This window comes from Larus michahellis, chromosome 6 (genome assembly GCF_964199755.1).
Source record: "Larus michahellis chromosome 6, bLarMic1.1, whole genome shotgun sequence".
Lineage (NCBI taxonomy): Eukaryota > Metazoa > Chordata > Aves > Charadriiformes > Laridae > Larus > Larus michahellis.
In genome coordinates this window covers 64913858-64936831 of record NC_133901.1, presented here as the reverse complement: position 1 = coordinate 64936831, position 22974 = coordinate 64913858, and the positions used below count along the sequence as shown (strand labels likewise).

The following is a 22974-nucleotide window of genomic DNA, read 5'->3' as shown; positions in this document are numbered from 1 at the left end:
GGATATCAAAAAATAATTAGGATTGCTTAATTTTTATCAAGTGAGATGAATTTTAAGTTAATGGTATATAAGAAATGAGGGTTTGTTTTTGTTTCAGGCACTAAATAAACAATATTATTTAAAAGTTTTAAATTATAGTAAAAATTTCCTGTAAGAAATGGTAAGGACTATAGGTGAGGACGAGCACTTTCCTTTACTCTGCCTTTTCTGAAGTCCTGGTGTTTCAGCAGCAATGGGGTTAATGCAGCCCCAGGACTGGGCTAAAATCCTTACGAGGTTCTACAGCCAGAAGCAAAATTTCCTTCTTCCTCTCCGGCTCCCTGCACAGATACCAGACATTATCTTGAGAGTTTTCACTGAATGTATATCGTATGCTTCCTCACCAATTGTGGAGCTGCTGACATACTGAGAGGGCTGCTCATTGCTATCCTTTCTGTACGTATACCAAGGAAACAAGCAATAGAGTTATGAGCTATAATGATTTTATAGCTCAGAGTTTACAATGGCATAAACCAATTATTGAAGTCACTCCCCAAAAAGTTGTTGCAAAATTTGTAGTAGCTCACTTACAATCACATATTTTTTCCTTCAGTGTACCTTAAGTAGAACAAAAACAGGTAATAAGATTTATCTAAAGACAATTTTTAAAAATCTATTAATATTATTTTCCTACCAGTCATTATGCCAGATTTCTTTTAGTGATAAATATCTGAGAACTCAGCAATGTTCTCTCTGGCTTTCCATTTCCTCCCTCCACGTCCATGAGTTTGAGTAGAAAAGCTCAGCAGTGCCAGTGCCCTGTAGGACACCTGACCCTTAAGGCTTCTGCAGATGGGCCTACCAGCTTCCTTTTTTTGCATATTTCATCCCAGAAGAACATTTGAAATAGTGGCTGATGAGTGTGAAGCCGTCCACAAATGACATTTCATGAAACACTGAGGTGAGGGAAAGATTAGAAAGAACTGTGGAAAACACAACGAACCTAGGAAAACAGTTAAAATAAAATTTGTGCATTCTTTCAGCCTCTTATGTACCTATATTCAGGCTTCCTCTTTTTTAAAGGCTGAAAATCCAACCAATATCTCCAGAAGCATATATTCTTGCAACGATGTGGAATAAATGATCAATAAATAGGTTTTAATTCTACAAAATACCATGACTCATCTGGCCCCACCCCATTTTAATTCTTTTCGTAAGTAACCCACCCCTCCTGACCTCTGTTCACTCCTGGATGCTCTAATCCTTCTCAAAGGTCATGTTTTAATCTCGAACAAATTTAAAAGTGGGCCTGCTCTGCAGCACAGTAAACTCTATAGCGTTACCCTGGACACATAATGGACTTCTGAATGCAAAAGGCAAGCTGCCACCGCTTCTTCTCCGAGTTCACAGATAGTCAAGGACTCACAAAACTGTATATCCAGCACCAGATCAATCAAAATTGTTTATTTATTGCAATTTTACTGAATTGTAACTACATTCTTGCTGTGCATTGCTGGAGAAAACCTTCTAGAATGTATAAAAGTTTCCTACGCTAAAGCATGCTGCCCTGGAACCCACTACTGTTGCCTATTTTAAAACAGCAACCCACCTGCAGAACCAAATGGAGAAGCTACTTGTTCTCTCTCTTCAACTGTTGATGGTAGTACCCAGAAATAATAAAAAAAAGCTACTAAACATCTTTTTTTAATGGGTAAAAGGGAATAAGAAACCAATGTAAATCCACATACATTTTTTTTTAAACTACATTTTCTTAGCTGTCTACCAGATTGGTTTTAGCTAGGAATTCTCTTGGTGGAACAGGCAACTCTCGAGAGCTCAGCTCGTGGAAATTCCAACAACTATGCAGGTAGACTATACGATTTACACTCACAATACTGATTTGTTGTAAGCTTTTATGTTTCTGCACATATTAGAATCTATCAGTTGTACTTCTTGTTTGAAACGTAGCATTGGAGCCATGACACTAAAAGTAATGGACATAAAACAGACATTTTGGAAAGTTTTTGACCTTAGAAATATGGATATCTAAAAGAGGTTTATGAGGGAGAGTATCACATCCTTTCAAAACAAGAGATTGTTAGCAAGCCTGTAATTCACCCTCTGTATAATAACGTATCGGGAATTGTAAATTTAAACTCTCGTTTTCTCCAGAGCACTTGTTTAAGTCTTTATCCACTTATGATTTAAAGCGTTGGGTCTGTATATAACCCAGGTCAAAATCACAGAAGTGGCATTTGTCCCAGTGATTCCTCCCAATCAGCCTGAAACCATCTTGAGTTTGCCGCACGTTTCTTTGCACCCAGGAGCGCTGATTCCAGCAGCAATGTATTTCTAATGCTGATGTGCACAGAACTAATCCAGCAATTTGGATGCATACTTTGCTATCTAGGTGTCACTGTTACACATCATGCTGGCTGAGATACCAAAAAATCAAAGAACAATAACGACAACAAATACAAATGCATCATGACAAAATGTGATATTTATGGTTTATGTAGATGCATAAGTCAGCTGCACAACCATCTCCGGCCTCCACTCGGAATTCATTTATATGGATGGAATCAGCTTCTGATCATTCACGGAAAGATTGGCTTCTAACAGAAAGATCAAGGGATACAGAGCCTCCCTACCAGAAACAGACGCAATCCAGAAGCAGACTTGTAATCAACCTACAAGACAAACTAAACCGTGGCTTTTAAATTCATGAAGCTTTCTTTTGTATACATATTCTTCTTTTTATTATGTATAAGAAATCTTTGATAAGATTTCCTCTGATATTCCTAAATAATGGCACATCAAACACTTTTGGCTCAAGAAATCCTTCCTCTTACAAAGTTCCTCAGCTGCAAATTGTTGGATATAAAGAGATAAGTACGACTGTATGTTTGTCCATTTGCTATACTCTTCCCCTGGCACTCATATTCAGACACTACTGACAACAGGGTACTAGAATAGATAGACCATCATGCAGCTGCTCGTGCATTCTTATACATTCGGTATTTTTCTAATTTTTATATCTGTGGGCTTGTTCTCATTCTCCTACTCTCGGAAAGGTTCGTTCTCTCTGTTGTGCTTTTTCAATCATACAGTGAAGTCATGAAGAATGAAATGAAAATAATTTCAATAGAAGCAATGGGCAATGGTTTTCACACAATCTGGATAATACACTATTACATAGCCAGTCTATTATGCATTTCATAGTCTGCTTTTATTAAGTTTTGATAATTTAAAGTAGAAAAACTACTCACATCCAGTGCTGACATGTTTTGAAACGCCACATTAGAGTGAAATCTGATGTTTAACAAACTGCCTCTGTTATCACTAGGATTTGATGGCTTTGCTGCTATCTGCATTTATCCTTTTGGCATAGTATCTGTAGTTAGATTAAGTCCCTGCAACATTTCAGCATGTTACCTCCTATATAAATCTCATTCTTTTTGATCAAGCTAGACCTATCTGTAATTTTCACGTATATTCATTTGTGCTCAGATCACTTCTCCAACCACTCGACCTCCAATGTACAGCATCAATACTCTGCTTACACTCCAACATCACCACTAAAGGGAATACATAAGGAAGAAACTAAAACAATCTGTGCTATCACACTGGCTAAACTCTATTAAGTTTAGAGTTTACTTACTATCTTAAACAGTCTATTGATGTTAACACCTGTACCTACATCAACACCAGTCTGTGTCGCCCCTTCCTAGGCTCGAGGATGGCAGTGACAGGCAAGAGGGAGGAGAGGACTAGGCAAGCACTAGGTAAGCTGGGCAGAGGGCTGAAAGGGATGGAAACAGCTGAACTTCTATAGGGCAGTGGGTATTCACAGTATCACAAGTTGCAGGAAGTTCCTCCAAGGGAGCAGGCATTCTCAATCCACATCCTGCTGTTAAAGAGAAATTGAGGTCATCCAATATCATACAAAAGTTAGCCGTACACTCAGGATTGAATTCGAACACTTAATACTGGTCATTTTGAAGATGGCTAAACTCAAGCACGTGACTAAAAGTTTCCTGAAGGAGTTCCCAACCATACAGCAAATTGCTAGTTGTATTCCTATTTTGCTTCCTTTCACTGATTTTGATTCTAAGCAGTAGAAACAAATATGCCTAGAATTTTTATTTCTCATAAACTTATGATGCTCATAAGTATATACTATTTGTTTTTCCTCAGTATTTTCCTCCCTCCTGAGCAATAACTATTCCTGTGCTGTAAAAAAATAAGAATATTCTTCACTTCAAGGAGAAGCAAAACAGCAATATAAGTGTCTAAAGAGAAAGTTTCTTCCAGAGTAGAGAAATAAGCTCAGAAAAATATCATCCAAATGCCTGTCTTGTACAAAAGCTAAACATTTTCTTACACAAATTATAGTCCATAGTAAGGTCATATTTTAAAATACTTATATAGATAAGAAATTGGAATATCTCTATAACATATACATATTTTAATACATGATTTAGCAGGTAATGAATAGTACTGATAAGCAATTGTCATTGAAATCTTAGGTCCATCAGTTATCCACAAATTATTTCCCATTGAAATCTTAGGTCCATCAGTTATCCACAAATTATTTCCCATTATGGTGCATCAGCCACTGAACGTAAGAAACACAGAATTCCATTATTTTAAATTAGCACAGGTTTCCTATTACCTCCAGATATATAACTCTGAAAATCATTTATATACGATATTTTAAATGAATGAAAGTATTAAAAGAAGATTTATCATTCCAGAACAACAAGATCTTTAAAATATTTTGAAAGCCGACAGAAGACAAATAATAGTAGTGAGTTAAAGGTGAAAGGGCATCCTGAATATAGTACAATTTGTCTCCAACATGATTTATAGAACCAACCTGCAACATGATAGCAAAAAATTAAGGTTTCTCATGGAGGTGCCCACGGTCTACAAATCTCATTACCGTCATTTCTTTTCCATCTCTTAAATTTAATAATGTTTATTTTTAAATGACAAAACAGATGTTGATAAACATATCCAAAATAGCCTATACAGCACTCTATTCATAGTATGAACTTCTTATGAAATCATTATCTAACTCTAAAAAATTTATAAGATTCATAGATACAAAAATTCATTCTTCTAAATACTGAAATTTCTGGTTTAAAATAAGAAAAAATTTTTATGTGACAAACAACAAATAGAATTCAATTTATTTGATCAACAGCATCTTTAGAACACAGTTTTAAGGAGTATTTTCAAATTGGTCTATTTTATGTAAACTGTCAACAATGTTAACAGTATCTTCAAGATAAAATAGTTAAAAATTATCTTCCAGTTTAAAGTATTACATTTGAACTCATCTGTGATAAAAAAAAAACCAACACAGAGCAAATTTCTTAATACCTGGCAAGTGGAATAAATGTTTTAGGCCTAGATTTCAGAACCTGTAATATAGCATGTGTCAATTTTGTTCTGTAAAACATACCTTGCAGATGCAAATCGTTTAAGGTAAAAAAAAGAAACATTCCTTTATTACGTAAATGATGCCTTAAAGAGATTTTTAAAACAAAGCTTTTGCGTACTTTCCAAAACAAAATGATAAAAAACAAGGCCAAAGATCAGAATGGATGCTATATATTCAGAGATACATCTTTATGTAGTTTGAGGCAGGGATGAAAGGAAATAACAGACAAATGGGTCCAATCGTCTGACATTGAGTAGGTATGTGCAAAAATCACAAAAAGTAAAACAGTGTTCTCCAACATCCCATACTCTTTTATGATGATTAAAATTACTATTTAACATCAATATTGGCACAGCAAAATTGGCACAGCTCACTAAGCGATTTCTGCACGTCGGTAATAAGCATTCTCATCCCTTCAGGTCTTTCACTACGACTATCAGAAACATAATGCTTTAAAGCAAATTTGCCAGAAACACCTTTTCCACAATAATAAGAACATGGAGACAACACACAGTATCATTTGATGATACTCTGGAGAGCAGCTGTGTATCATGTCGCCGGGAGGCAGACTGGCTAAACCATTCAGAATGTCTCCAGGAAATAGTGTTGTTCAGCCTATTTGCATTTCCCCTCCACAAATCCTGTCTTTTAAACATTGACACACCTACTTATTCCTTTCATTCACGTATATTGAGATACAGGCAAGAACCCAATGGCTTGGTATGTCCCTCTAACCTAGGCATAAAGAATCAACTTTTAGTAGACTTAAATTCTTGTGGACAAAGCAACAGAGAAGCCCAGTGGGGCATTTTATTTTTCAGTCAGAATATCACCGTGCCCCAGCTTCGGAAAAATCTTAAGAAAAATATTTTGTTTTTCCAAGACAATGAAATTATCACGTAATATGTAAACAGCATTTAATTACCGAACATTAAAAATATAAGTACTCACAGTAGCATGTTCCCCTAAGCGGATTTCCAAGATACCTATTTTCAGAGTCACAGCTGCAGTGGGAAAAAAGACAAAACCAAACATTGCCATTAAACACAGTACAGTTTTAATAAAAATTAAGCTAGAATATTTATTCCAAATAGCAAGAATTTCATTACTGGTAGCACAAATACATGAAAACATAAAGTATTTGATACAGCTCTCAATTAGTGTGTGCTACTTTCCCAAGGAACGTCTCCCTCCTCTCTCCTTATAAAAGCAAGCCAGAGAGAACGAGGCTCTCGAATAACGCACTTCAGTCATGTGCTTGAAGTCAGTGCCTTATTGTAGGACTTACTGCAGGTGGTACATCTCCACTAACGAACAAAGAAGAGCCAGGCAGTGAGGCCGAGCACCGGACCTCTAATTATCCATGCCTCTTCAGTGAGCAGTTACTCCCTCAGCTGGTTTTGATCTGGCCCTCCCCTGGAGAGCAGCTGAGCATCCATCAGGGGGATCACTGACTGCAGAACGTGCTCCCAAATACACCTCCACTACATACACAGTCCTGAAGACTCTGGCTCTGCACCCTCACACACCTCAGAGACCAGGCTCTGCACCCTCACACACCTTCCCCACCTCCTTCATGCCATCCCTTCAGGGACGGAACATACGCTTTCCATTTCCAACCACACAAACACCACTCTGGTGGGCTGCAATGCATCCTTCGTATTATTTCCAACTCTTTAAATGAAAAAAACAAACAAAAAGACAAACAAAAAAACAAAACAAAAAACCACTACCCAACAATAAGAAAAAAATCCAAAGCCCCCAAATACCCCTAAGCACAAAATAATAATTACATTTTCACAGCACCGCAGAGGACCTAGAGGTGATCCAAAGCTCTTCTGTCTGCTCTAGAAAGTTCAGTCCTAAGCTACATAGATGCAACTAGACCATGGCAACTGGCTCTGGGGCCAGAAATTGTAGCCATACGTGCAGCGCTATAAGCACAGCAGCGTCACAGCTGCTTAGCTTCTCTGAACTTCAGAGGCAATTCCTTCTCTTCATTGACCGCCTACAGGGCACTAGGGGAAATTTAGACTGAACACAAGGTGCCGATGCTGCTGACAAGATGCGTACATGATAAGAGCTGGAGAAATAGCTTTCTTATCAATAAGATACACAGTTATTTTCAAAGAGATGAAGCATCCTGCGGAATTTCACAGTGATCAAATTGAGTTATATAACATTTCTCTAAAAATGCCAAATACCTTAATAGAAAATGATTATCCCGCTTTTGCTTTTCTTGGCTATTCCACAGAAGTCACCAGCAAGATTATGATTTTCTATTAAATACACAGAATGATTTATAAAACAAAGAGAAAGCTTATTGCTGGCTATTAAATTCCATACAAATATTTTCCCAGAGGAAATCTGGATCATTTAATACCTTGGACTACCTTTTCATTACTTTTTTCTAAGAAACTTAAATTGCAAGGAGATTTTTTTTGTGTGTTATTTCTGAGTAATATTAAAAAAAATTTAACTTGGATATCCTATCATTTAACAAGTCGCAGACTGCAGAATAATGGTTGTATTTCTGTTGGTCTCTTCAATAGTTTCCAACTGGTGATACTTAACATGCTCATTTAAAAAAAAAAAATAAAAAAAATTAAAGAATCTCCTTGACCCGTTGTTACAGCATCATAAAGAAAATAATCAACAGTACCACCAAAATGGAAACAGAAAAAAAGATATGCTGGACTTGCCCACTCCTAGTCTCATGTCAGTTTGAGAACTCTTTGCAGGGTCAACTATACGGGGTTTTTTTTATATATATATATGTATGTATGTATATTTTTATATATAAAAATATACATATATATAAATATATAAATTTTGCTTAAACACCAAGAACCCAAAAAACCATATGCTTCAACTCGAACTGCAGCACACAATTTGGAGTCTTGTCCGTACAAACACTCTGACCTCACCACCCTTTCCACAGAATTTGGAAAAGAGGGATTGATGCCAAAGTATCTCTCTTGCACGCGTAAGGAAAGGAGAAAACAATCCCAAGTAATAATATCGGTCTGCCTGACATGCTTTTTTCTAAACATCACAAAACACTAAATTCTTCAAAGAACAGCTCACTACTTAAACAGATTAGCCTTATAAAAATAGACTCATGTCTGAAAGTGTCTTTAAGTTGGCAATTTTGAAAGAGCAAGCCAAGGGAAAAGGATCATTTTTGAATGAAGAGTTTAAAAGAACTTCCTTTTCTTTCCTTGTATGTATGTCACAAGCTAGACAGTATATCATGTAACAAATTACAATAACATGACAGAGACTATTGTAAGAGGATTTTTTTTTTCCTTTGGAATTGTTTCAAAGTAGAATGTTAAATAACAGGCAGTATTCAGAATATACTGGGGTTTTATACCCAAACACAAACGTATATTTTATATAAATAACTGTGTATTCAGAGTCTGAGGAAGAAGGCTCACTGACAACGCCACTGATTTATGTACAACATGGCAGAGCAACGTCCGACCACCAGTAACAATAAGCTCTACAACCTTCCATCAGGAGGGACTAAACAAATTCCGCAGTGAACTCTTGCCAGCCACAGGACTCACCTGTGGTCATTCGACCCAGAGTCCAAAAGCAGCTTAGTTTGCTCCTGACATAAAACGGGACTTTTTTTTCGTGGTGGTTTGGTATTTTTTTTTAGTCTTGAAAATCTTTATGAAAAAAGGAAGCTGTTTCCATACAGCTTTCCTTCTCCATTCAGCTACCTTTCTAATCAGATGAAACCATCTCCTGTGGATCAATAATTACCAGAACCCAGGGATCTCCAGCATCACATATACCTTCCTGGTACTTATACTTCTGTTTATATTACAGAAAAAACATGTGAATACATAAAATAAAAATATCTATAAAATCCATCTAATGCATCACCGGTTTCGCTACTTAAAAGAACGCACAAAGGAATGGTTAATACAAAAATTACTAGGTACAGAATATTTTGCAATATACAGGTATTCATAAGTATTCTTTCAAATCCAAATAATTACTTATTCTGACAATTATAGAAGTGACCTTCAAGAATCTTGAAGAGAAAAAGGCAGTGCAATTTTACAGCCAGCTGTTTCAGTTGTTTCAGCATAATGCATGATGAAATGATAAAATATGCATAATAAAAAAAAAAAAGAATTGGGAGCCTCGTGGAAGACATTGCACTTGAGGAGCTAGTGATCTTGGACAAGGCATCTACCGGTCTTTGGTAGTCAGGCTCAAGAAGTCCATCTGTGAGCATGAGTAGCCGCTGCAAGGGAAGGCGCTGGAGGGCCCCGAACCAGCTCTCTGCTGGTGGGTGTCATCAATGAGAACCTTCCAGCTTGTCAGGAGGAGATAACATGGTTTGGTTCTTTTTTTACACAAGATAAAAGGCACCACGGTACAGGAGGGAGGAGGCCCCCCTCCACTGGTGGGATCTATGCAGCACACGGGGGGAAAACCCACGCTGGGTCCCTCCAGTGCTGCATGCACACCAGGTTCACAGCAACTGAAGGGACACGACATTTACCTGCTATCTGTATTCCTCTTTTTATTCCATCTTATTAAAACAGCTAGTTTATTATACTATTTGTTGCCAGGCCTTACTGAGTATCTCAGAAAGAACCCTGCACTACCTCTCTTATGCTTGCTCCTCTGTCCCCTGGTGCAGAACACTTTCGTAATGCACATTAGGAATAGCATGAGGCGGAGTTTTTCATTAGAGAAACCCGCTTTAATTCAAATGAAAGATGCTATTTAAACACTTAGTTCAGCAGAGTGAAAAGATGAAACTACTAGGATTAGGAATACATCTGAAATTACTCACATGAGTATGTATGCTAGCTTCTGAATAAATTTAGCTTTGTCTTTTAATCCTATCCTATTTCAGTACGCATATGTATTGCTCTGCATTAGCCACTAATTATAGTTCCAATTGCAAAATTTCCTATTCGCCGAATTATTTCCTTATGAGCTTTACTCATTGTAGTAATTTTTGTAACTTGTCCAAAAGCCAGCAGACATTTGACCATATGTGAAACATAATATATGCCTCGTATCTGTGAAATGAGAGCCACACTCATTATTTTATGTGCCATAGGGCTATGATCATTTGCTTTAAGTGGTAATAATGAATGAGCAGTTCCACTCTGGCATGCGTCCAAAGACACAGCTCCCATTTACAAGGACAAATGGAGGAAGGCTCCTACCAGGTTACGTACAAGTTCTATGGTTTGTTCCAATACAAAAGTATTCAATTCATCAAGCTCACTGACCTTCTGATGGCCTGCTATTAGCACTTATTCCCCAACCTCTCCCTCAATTATCCTTTCAAAACTGAACCATTTTCTTTTACTTTCTTTTTTTTTTTCTCCCCGGATTTCCTGGGAGTTCAAAATATAAGTTACAAAATGCATTAAAAAAATAACTTTTCTCATGTTTATGACTAAGTGAATGATAATTCCTGGGTTTCTCTTTAAATACCTTAAATGTCTCCAAGAGTACATGTTTATGTTAATATTCACAGATTTTGGTTGTGTTTTTAATTAATTAAAGGCTTTTTTGTAAGACTACATGTTTACAAATGACCCTCTGTTGAAGCTTAGCAACGTGTATGATCTTGTGTACTATATCTATATTTTCCAACCTTAAGGAAGGTAAGGAAGTGGCAGTAGAGGAATATATATATGTATGTCTAATTTTATTGTGCTTACAGTTATCTCCCTTAAGCAAGGGTATACCTTCAAGCTTCTCACCTAAAGAAAGCTGTCAGAATATAAAACCTACCTAGATCTACAGCTTTCTAGACTAGCGATTTGATCATGTGGAAACCTTCTTATAACCTTTGATCACAAAACGCAGGAGTTTCTGCAATTCTGCTGCCACCGCTAATGGGTAAACCTTTTCTTTCAATTAAATGCGAAGCAAAGAGGAACAGGGGAAGTGTAACCTAAGTGTGGCTGGTCTTTCCTCTAGATGAGTTTCCTTCTAATGCCAAGCTCTCAGGGAAGACAAAATTGCACCACACCGCTCTAAAAGACAACATTCTTTTATTCAACTGATTCTCTAATGAGGGAGTTGTATCTTGTTCTGGCCCAGGCGCAGGCTCATAACTATACTGAGTAGATATTTATGACCCTTACCTTGTATTTTGTCCTTGCACATTAACACAGGCCACTTTACACAGTCTGGAGGAGCCATCATCTTTCTGATCTGAAGCTGGTCATAGACAGGTCTGGGATTTTGTGTTGGATGTCAGCATTGCATCTACAAGCTGTTCCTGATAGATAAAGACTAATGGACTTAGCGGACTATTCCTGGACCCTGACTGGTTACTTGCCCCATCTTTTAGATGAGTAAGAATATCTTTTAGGACTATTTTTCAACTTCTGCTCAACTCTGTTCTAGCCTTTATTTCCCACGCTGTCCCCTATCTAGTCAGTGGTCTTGCTCCTGCTTTTCTCCATCACTGATTTCTGCTTCTGATCTCCTTGCCCCAGTTCCTGATCTTGCACAACTGGCTCCTGTTTTCATTCTGCTTTCGTGGTACCACAGTGGTACCTATGGGGTTTCTGAATAGCAGAACACTATTTAACGTAACATAATTTGGTTACTCAGGACACCTTGTAATCAAAGTTCAAACAGTGATTTTTAAAGCTGAATTTAAGACTTCTCTAGTCCCATGGCATCACAAGTGATTTATGAAGCATTACTAAATCCTCAGCATTAAAAATATGCCCATGGTGCTCTAACTGCAGCTTTTGCAGATACTTATGAGACAGCTGAGAAACCTCTAATAATAACTATGTAGTAACACAGAACTCAGCACAGATTCACACCCAGGTATTTACCCTGCTTGTTGGGTACCCCTTCTTGGAAGTCATGCAAGACTTGCTATTCTAAAAGTACCTTTCCAGCAATGAGAAAATTAGCTGACGTATATGCTTAACTATAGTCAATAACTGTAATTGACCATAATTCATAACATTTTGGAAGTAATGCCATAGAAACTGCAGATTTTCAGCCCAAGAGCGGCTACTCGTGCATGAAAGCACCAACCTCAGCTGTTCTGGGGTTATCAACTGGTCCAGAACAGTGAGTGACTGATACCTGGAATCCCAACTCACACTTGTACATGGATGCAAGAGAAGAAAAATCCCCAGGTCTTGACTAGGCCTACTTGGTTTCAATAGCTTTTACACAGAACTGCCAAAGAGCAGCCCCCTCTTCTAATCATCAACGACAGGTAAACAGACGTGGTCAATAGCAATGAAACCAGAAAAGTTATGCTACACCAGCCTGCCTCATGTGTTGGGAGCTCAAGCATGTTTAAAAGATTCAGAAGTGCCATCATTCTTCCGCAGAAGTGCTAAGATTCAGATGCGATAATGGAGCTCTGATGACATATTTAATGAAAAATAGTACTGTCAGCAAAGTTGAGCGCTTTGTGATCTTTCAGAGACTAGGCTCGTTTAATTGCTAACTATTATTGCATTTTTATCCTGCTACTATAATCTTTATTTTGCTGCAGTGAAATACAAAAACTAGTAATCTATAAATGCAAATATATCCCTCTTATAGTTAAGAGCTTGCTTCCTAACTGTATTGACATTGCACTATATTGTCCCAATGTTTTCCATTAATACTGAAGTATGTGAATAGTTCTCTCCATTTTTTTTTTGAGCTACGATATAGCATTTTTGGTTCTAATGCAAAAATTGGACACTTTCACTTCTCTCGGTGCCAAGATCCTTCCAGGCAAGAGCAACCTTTCTGCTTTAGATATAAAGAATTATCAGCCTACCCCTTAAGATAATGATAACCTAAAAAGGGTAAAAGGTACTAGGATTTATGTTTCCAGTTAGGACTTTTTAATAATGTGGGGAAATGATTTATTTGTTTCTTCTTGTAAGTGCATATAATGATGTCTTGAGACAATGTTTTTTCCGTAGATTAATTTGTCTCCTCTTTATATAATTCACGAAAAAGGCCTAGGCCAGCAGTACTTTCTTAAAAAAAAATCTAGGCTGATCTCACCAAAAGAAAAACTAAAATATTTTAGCTTCATAAGCAAATTTTTCACTTCCAGATTTCCCTCATGCTATTCAAACCCCTCTTCTCTGCAAGATCTAGAATAACGTTATAAGGTTTTTATACACTCCTTGAAGTAATATTACAAATCACTAAATACATCACATTACAGGAGAGAATAAACTTTCAAACCAGTGACAAACTCATCACATAATTATATAATTAAGAGCAACTGGTTAAGAGGTAATATAAGATTCTATTTTCATCTCTTCTACACCAGAATTAAGTAACTTATAGCCATCATTTGGAACTATCTGGACAAAAAAATATCTTTGTTAATCTTTACTAATCAGAGACTAAATGGATTTCACATGCCAACGATTTGACGCTGCTTACTCTGAACCAGAAAATCTCATGTCCATGGCCCTACCTTTTACCTCTGGCACTCTCCTTTCTCTATGAATGACCAAGTTTTTGTCAGTGACGCACATGAACTTTTATATATGCAAAAGGATGAACTTGGAAAAGCAGAATTCCTGCCTATCAGAAACTTCTTTCAAGGCTAGGCAGAAATATGTACATTTCTTCTCTTGCATTTTGACCTATTTCAGACATTTCTCCATATTGCAAATATCCTAGGCAGCTCAAAATAAGATGCTGTATTTACACCAGACTGAACCACATCTCCAAGAAATATTAGCATAGTTTTCTCAACTATTTCATTTATTTTAGCTAAAAGAATTACATAGAAGCAATGGCAAAACAATCATCCACAGTTTATGAATATTTAGGCTCCTCCTCAATTTTTACTTCGCAAAAATCAGTGAACAGTTCACACAATTTACATATGTTTCATTCTTTTAAACAATAAATATTGATGAAGCGTATTAAACATTAACTTAATATCACCAACAGATTACTTGGGAATCTGCATCCCTGAGCATAAGCAGTTTTTAAACACTTTCTTTTGCAATCATTTTTAATATAAAGTTCTCCTCAGTGGAACTTTATTTTCACTACGATTTCATGGAAAAAATATTCACATAATCATGAAAACAAGAAGTATATGTCTTTGGTTAAAATGACTAAATTTCTTTATATTTCATACCGTTGCTGTTCAAATAGCACTGTTAACTGCATTTAAAAATTCCTGACAGTTGGAGTGAATGTATTGTAAATGTCCACAGCAATGAGATCAGATTAAATAAAAACATATATACACACACTAAATCCCAAGTGTTGCACTGCATTCTTATTAGTCATCATTGAATTGCAAAAAAAACCCACACTATTAATAACTATACTTTCTATAAATACACTTAACTATTAAACAGCTTACATCTTGCTTTTAAAAAACGTGCATTAATATGACTATTTCATTATTGTTGAATTTAATTTGTGGTCAATCACTGAGGGAAATGACTGCAAAGAAATACTCAATTACAATCTTCACGCAGAATGTTCAATGCTATAGTATTATAGAGTGCTACAGAGTTCTCATCTGTTTTCAGTTGATCTTCCTTGCATTCATTTTACTATGCTTTCAAGATTTTGGGTTGGGTTTTTGTTTGGTTTTGTTAGTTGTTTTTTTTTTTTTTTTAAACAAAACCACTATTTATATAAGACGACAAAGGTTTCTTTAATTTTGAGGCAATTTAAAGAAAAGACAATTTAAGAACTATGTGTTTGAGGATGTCATGCATACACTATAATTTCCAGAAGATGGTATGAAGACAGACAAGTTACTTTTTCTCTTCAAAAAAGAGAAATGTAAATTTCTCTTTTCAATTCTAAATTTCAAATTATGTAAGGTAACTTTGATCATTTTCTTGTCATTTAAGTCTAAAATTTATAACATTACAGCAATTAATACTTTCAAAAAGACAATAAACTCTGACTATGCCAAGACAAAACTGATGATTCAGAAGCAAAGCGCATCACCCTTTTGGGAGCGGAGATTGCAGCTTAGCCATGATCAAATGCTGCTTATATAGTAAATGTTCAAGAATATTAAATACGAAATGAAGGCAAAGGTATGAATAAAACAGAATGTCATGGTTTTCTCTAGGCTGTCAGCAATACTGTACTAGGGAATTTTAGAAAATAGTGATGTTATCTAAATTATTCCTCTACCTGCAATAACAACTTCTACAGTGCTAATGACATTATAATATGAACACAATGCATAAATGTTACAGAGGTTTAAGTATAATGTATAGCGCAACTTGGTAAGCCGCACTATTCTTACTTTTAGGAAGCCAAAACTCCAGCTGTTACATGGTAGTTTCAAATTACTTTTACTATTCCTACGTGATTGAGGAGTTTCTGACTAAATATTCAGAAAGTATGTCCAGAATATTTACTTAGCATACTTGTTTCCTGTGGCAGTAACAGAAATTGTCAGAGAATCATGCCTCCTCCTTGAACAACAATGAATGGTGAGCCTTCAAAAAAATACCACAAGTGACCCATGGGAGAGTGATCATTGGAAACCAAATACAGAGGTGCAGCAGTTTCCAGACTCCTAGCTTCCTTCTTGTCCCGCTGGTCTTTAAAATCATATTTTTGTCTATCAAACCATTTCAATATCTAGAAATCTATCCACTATGTTGTTCTGACAAGTTCTTTTCCTGACCAAAAGAAATTTCTTTACCCACCCCTGAAAGTCAATCAAGTTCATGTCTTATTGCCTACCATTGTTCCATCATAGCCATGTCTGGCCTCTTTTTAATATCTAGGATATCAACCCCATCTGACCCCCACCATCTTTTATTTGACTTTATTAAAAATGATACCAATCCAAGAGATACAGAAATATGTATTGAGAACAGAACACATAAAAGGGTAGGGGTGGTTGCAGAAAGTATGAAGATAAATACACATGTTTGCTCTGGTCCCTTTCCTATGAAGAGCCCCAATCTCCCTTAGTCCATTATAGCACATAATCTCATAAATTTCCTGGAGCAGAGATGACACTGATACTTCTTTATGAAGTGCCAAAGAAGTGGAAATAAAAGTTACTGTCCATGTTGCAACAACAATACTATATCTGCCAACACTTCCAGTCTTGTCCGACTCTCCTCGAAAAGTTATTTGCCCTTTAAAAGGAAACTTAAAAGGAATGGCTGTAAAAAAGGAAAGCAAAGTTGACTAAAACAACACTATAGCCTCACGGCAGGGTATGGTGACTATTTCATAACAGGAGTCCTGGTCTGTCTTGATCCAATCAAACGATGTTGGTTTTGACAGGCAGGCTACAGAGCACTCCCACGAAAAGCAAAGCTTGCTCCTGCGTGAGTACAGCGCAGAACAGAGCCCGTAACTCTTTAAGCAATCCCAATGACTTCCCAAAGGGCAATTCACAGAATAAAGCATTTTTCAAAACAACGGGCAGAAAATCTCACCCTAACCAATAACAGAACGAGGGGGGAAAAAGACTATTTTGCTACTACAAGAGCTCTGGTGATATAACTTGCAAAGGATGAGAAAATTCCTGCATCCCAACTGGGAGTGACTGGGAAAGCTAAAGACTACACACCTCAAAAAGCCATTTTATCATCCCAGCCTGTGTACCTCAAAAATTCAATCCCTCTACAAAGAGGCTATAAAACAGCAACTTTACTTGGATTTCCGATTGGTAACTGATCTCCTGTATTTCGTAAGCATCACGCTAGATGCTTGAACTAGTTATTGCTAGAAATACCCGAGATGGATGTATTACTCTAGGTATGATCAGTTATTTTATGGGAAACAAGGTGCATTCTTGCTTCCTGGGCTATGCCAAGGGCAACAAACCCGTCCAAACATTTTTGTTATTAACACATTTCAAAGTATTCCCAAAATGTTGCACATTTACTCAGGTATTCTGACGAGACTAAGACATGTCTCTCTGATTTTTAAAAGCTTTCAGTACAAAAGTTTGTATGTATTTCAAAAAAACCTAATACCAGCTAGTGAAAAACAAAAGGCAATAATAAAAATTAATAAAAAAACCCACCACAAAACAACAGGTGAACTGTTAGAATGCAGTCCTAAAAAAAAACCCACCTGAAATATGCTGCTTCCAAAGGGACACGCTACACAAAACAGCCACTCCTACAGCTGAAAAACCTGAGGCCTCATTATTATTTACTATTTTTTAACTAAAAAACTTTTACAAAAATAATAATTTCTTGCTAGCAATGAGCCCCACAGACATGCTTAGGATCAAAGACTGTAATTATTTATGTGACCATCCACTTGCCTCCATCTGATAGTAAATTACAGAAAAAAAGAGAAAAAAGTGGTGTAACAGAATGCTTTACCACATCCCTGGGACTGATGAATGTGGTAGATTAAGGGCAAAAAAAAAATCAGGATTACGGAGTACCGAAATTTACTAAATGAGGGCCTTTTTTGACGTCAGAAGGAAATAAAGAGAACCCAGGAGGCATACAAAAATCCTGTTTAGTAATCCAAACATACGGTAGAGGTGGGATATTACTGATGCAGAGGTTGTGTGGGAACAGTTACGGCATAATCCCTTCACAACTCTCTATTTCACCAGCCTTGAGCGTTTTCTATTTTCTATCCATCATTTTCTGACTGTCTGTTGGTTTGCTTCTTAACTCAAGCCTGCACAGGATAATAGGCTACAATTACATTAACCGCCTTTCATCTCAGTTTGAATTAAATTTGTTCTGCGTGCCAGCATGAAAATCTGTCCCAAGTCATTTTGCTTAAGTCAAAGAATAATAAACTTCCTCAGTCCAATAATTTACAGATTTTTTTTTTTTTTTAACTGAGGGATAATCTCAAAATTAGTACTTAAGAGGAAAATTTCCGTTACAGTATTTTCAATAATATATAGATATATTCTGCAGTATGAAAGTGATTTTAAAATTATTTAAAATACAATCCTATGCTCCATTTTTCTCATGTTCCTAAGGTCTTTTCTCACTTGTTTTCAGATTGGGTTTCTAATTTATGCAAATATAATGCTACAATTTGTAATTTTACACACAAATTAGAAATGCAAAATATTTTAATATTACTTGAAACACAATTCTGGTGACTGAAATGGCCCATCATGTCAGAAAAACAAAGTACTTGTCACATTCCATCAATAAGAGACAAACCAAGAGCACAGCGGAGAAATGCACTGAGGTGAATGCTCTTTTGGGAAGATCAAACTGGAAATCCAAAGAATTCCCTCCACGATTATTTTACATTTGCAGGGCATCCTAATGCATTACAGCAAACATTTCACTCTTGGATCAGCTCTACAGGTTTTATGTTAAAATCCTCCACACCACCATGAGACAGGCTTAGAAAAAAAAAAAAAAAAAAAAAAAGGCATCTTTTATACTACAATTTTAAGCTTTCCATCTTTCTCTCACCTTTTTTTTTGTCCCCTTTTAGATTTTTATTTTTAAAGAAAGTATAACTGAAACAACTCTGCAATTTCAAAGTTCTACTTCAAAAGTGGCTTTGGAGAAGTGTCCTAAGGACCACAAAATTTTTTAAATGGCAAAGTATTTTATAAGCAATCTTGGATTTGTTTATTCATATAGAATCATAGAATCGCTTTGGTTGGAAAAGACTTTTAAGATCACCGAGTCCAACCGTAAACCCAGCACTGTCAAGTCCACCACTAAACCATGTCCCTGAGCACCACATCTACACGTCTGTTAAATACCTCAAGGGATGGTGACTCAACCACTTCCCTGGGCAGCTTACTATCAAGAAGAATGAGCACACATGCAAAAGACAAACTGTAAGATGCACATAAACTACTCATAAGAAATATACAAGATCTCTAGTGAAATATTCTATTTTAAAAACAAGAATTGCAGATGTTCCCGATTTCTTTTCCCCCAGGAAAGACAGGCTTTTCATGTCATTTTGAAGAAAAGAAAAAAAAAAAAATAAAATCAAGATTTCCAAACCCAGGAAACATTTTAGTTTTCCTCAACTCCAGTTGATAAGTAAGACCTAAGCCCCACAAGAAGAGAGTAAAAAAGAAAAGATTAAAAAAAAAAAAAAAAAAAAAAAAAAAAGAGTGCACCATATGACCTACTGCCATAACACATAACAGAAGGAAATTGTGGTAATCAGGTTTGGATTCTGGAAGACAGAAGTTTAGTTTTCTGTAGGAACATTAAGGAATACTCATGACTTCTAGCTATGACTGGAATTTCCAGAAGAAAATACTCAAACAAAATGTTACCTTGTAGTTTCCATTACAGTGTGTTCATAGAATGTATGACAACCTGGTATATTATGATCAGGCAGAAAAATGGACACAATATACCATTTAGAAACACAAAAAGCTGGATATATCTGGTGTGTAGCTGAATATATCCACTAAGGAGGAAGATACATCAGCCTAACATTTGGCTTGTACTATTCAATACTTCTTTTCTGGTTTTAGGCCTGCATTTAACTGGAGCAATTTAATTTGAACTTCTCCCATATTTATAACAAAGCTACATTAGTCACCATTTCTTTCATTGTTTTTTCACCAATGAAAGAACTACTGTTTGCTGAACATTCACTGTAATTTATTTTAAGGTCAGTACCTAAATGACATCTGTGTTGCGGAAAATTTCATATGATACAAACATAACAAAGACAAGAGATGGGATTTTTAGGTTGCAGAAATTAAGTGTCAAAGGTAAAAGCTGCCGACAGGCATAGAGTATGCATGGGTTCGGATTTTTCAATTAAAAGAATCAACATCCTATGGCATAACAACTAAGTCTCAGAACAACCTGCAATGTGATCGTAACTTTAACTGTGTAGAAATACTTAAGAATGTTGAGAAGACTGAAAAACAAGCAGACACAATTCCACAAAACTGAGCACAGAGAAAGCTCCAATCAACGCTTCCAAAGGGTAAATGTCAAACCATTTATTAAATCAAGTCGTTAACTATTTTCCAAAAAAGCAACAAACTAATGGTATAGAAAAGGCTTCATGAAAGTCAATGACAAAAAGACAAGAGCATTAAGTAAAAAAACACAATTAAATTTTATCCTTTTTCTACCCTAAAAGCAGAGCTGGAAAATGCATTTGATTTTATAATGTCAGGGTGGTTTAAATACAACAGAAAAAGGTGAAAAAAATCTTTAAGTTCAATTCAACAATAAATGCATTTTATTTAAAAAAAATAAAAGTAATAATGATGCATATCTTCCCCAAAGAATGGATTTACAGAATTCCCATTTCTGAATCTTAGAGGTATTTTACTTTTATGTGGATGGCACTGAACAGTAGTAAAGTTGTTGATCTGTTTAGATGTGCTGTTACCTCTTCTTTTATTCATAAATATAGAGGAAGCAATCTTTCTGTTCAACATGGAGGATTGATTTATATATTTTTTCATTTTTACAATCACCATTTGTCGCCTTCAACGGTACCTTACCTCAAAAAACCTTACCTTTACCAAGTCCAGAAAACAACAAATAATAATAAAGAGAAGGAAAATGAAGGGATGAAGAGAAGCAAAGTATCAAGAGTGGATGGGAAGAACTTTGTGAACTAGTTTTGTGAAACTTTTCCTGCTGTTCTGTACATGACAATTTACAATTAGCCTCCCAAGAGCAGGAGAAATTAAAAGTAAACTACATGTTCCATAATTTGCACCAAATCAGGGAAATATCTCCTTTTAAGTAACAAGGTATTATCGTATATTTATCTGAATCAGGGCCCAAATCTGTGATTAAACCAAGACTATACGTAAGAAAGGATAAAATGACCTAAACGAGAACAGGATTAGAAAGTCATTTCGAAACGTCTGTAAAAAAGTAATTGCTGCCCTTATCTCTGTCTGGATCTTGTAAGAACTCATTTCCATGTCAATTTTTTTTTTTTTAAAGTTAAACCTTCTTTATGAAATCTGATTTATTAAAACTCTTTTAGCGTATCTGACTGTTCCTTTACCCTTTAAGTCTTATCACTTCTCCATGAGCAGCCCAACAACTTTTCTTCCAGGATCGCATGCCACTTTGGACATGTTTCTTACACTAGTTTGGCAATCTCACTGCCCTCCCCTTGGCCTCCTGCTGTAATTCCCTATTCCTAAATTTATCATTGCTCTGTGTAACAGTGAGTGACAGAAAAGCGCTGTAGCAGGTCAAATTTTCAGATCTGATTATAAATTTGCTTTCATTCTAAATCAGACTCCTGTCGTTATTTAAAACAGCTTTTCTAGCTAAGTATTTGCTTTGACTTCTGGTACTTTGTTCTTTTTTTAAATTGCTGAAAAATTCCTTTTCTCGTAATATAAAAATAATAGATGGAGATGGAGAACAAAAGCTGTAAATCAATCCTTCTGAAGTGATAATCTAATAAAGCATTCAGGCTTTCCTGTTGAAGTTTAGGATATCATCAGGGCTCTTGGATTGATTTATGCCTTTGTAATCAAGCTCCCCAGCCCCATTAACTGGTAAACTAGATAAAGAATACCACTTACTTTTCAATACATCCACAAAAATAACATGGATCTCAAAGCATGCAAAGGTTATGCAGCTTAATTTATATTTTATGCTTTCTAAAGGTGATTCTTCTGTATGAAAGAAGAAAGAGTAAGGGAGCATTTCTAATATTAAGATATTATTATCGCTCAGCTGGTAGGTATCGATAGGATTGGTCCTGTGCTATTTGTTGTTACCCAGTTATCCCTGAAAAGGGATGGAGATGCTTGCACGCGATGGAGAACTTGCTTCTGCTGTCAAATTTTGTTAGTTCATATTATAAAAGGTAAAATATTACAGATACTTTCCAGTAATATTGTTTAACTTACTGCCTTTTCATATTTTGTTCATTTTATGTCATTTGCATGATAATCAAGGCTAAGAATGAAAAGGCAAAGAAAAAAGGATCTTTATATATGCGTATGTGCTTACATACGGTCAACCTGTAGAATTCATTATCTCAGATAGTCTATCTCCAGATTTTTAAACAGGAGTGAAACAAATATTACCCTTAAATAGACAAATCTTCAGCAAGGAAGAATAAAAATACAGGTAGTCATATCAGATTTCACTGATCAACTGCACAATAGGACTGTAACCCCATTTCTGAAAAACATGGTTTTATAGCCCCCTATTTTTGTTTACATTAATTGTTCAGTGAGTTTAACTACAATCCAAACATCAACTGTTTTCTAAACAACTTTTTAAAACGTTGCATGCAGCACTCTTATCTTCATAACAGATTAAAAAGAATATATCCTTTTAGATAGCCCACCATTAATCCAGAAGCTAGCGTTACAGAAAGTTTTTCTGGCACTGCCTGTACTTGGGACACGGGGATACGTGAGAAGATGGGCTCCTCTACAAGAACTGCAGATACAGAGTTGAGATGGAAGGAAGGCACCCGCATGAATTCCAGACGTCTGCACACACAACTGCAGAAGAATGCAAGTTTGTTGTATCTGGAAGGTCCTCCAAATTGAGGACTCTTTAAGCATCATTTAGCACTGTGTAATCGATGTGCTTTGTCTACATAATTATCAGCAGCTTCATGAAAAAAGAAAT

General features: G+C 36.1%; 1 protein-coding gene across 8 annotated transcripts in view; it reads right to left on the bottom strand.

Annotated features, from left to right (window-relative positions):
• ATRNL1 (attractin like 1) overlaps positions 1 to 22974 on the bottom strand; it is a 527347-nt gene that overhangs the window by 322866 nt on the left and 181507 nt on the right. For all 8 annotated transcript variants that reach the window (XR_012587528.1, XR_012587529.1, XM_074591197.1 and 5 more), the window contains exon 21: positions 6380 to 6432. Coding sequence is in view for 6 of the 8 variants with exons in the window: in XM_074591197.1 (XP_074447298.1) it covers positions 6380 to 6432 (53 nt within the window). In the remaining 2 variants the exon portion in view is untranslated. The remainder of the gene's footprint in view (positions 1 to 6379; positions 6433 to 22974) is intronic.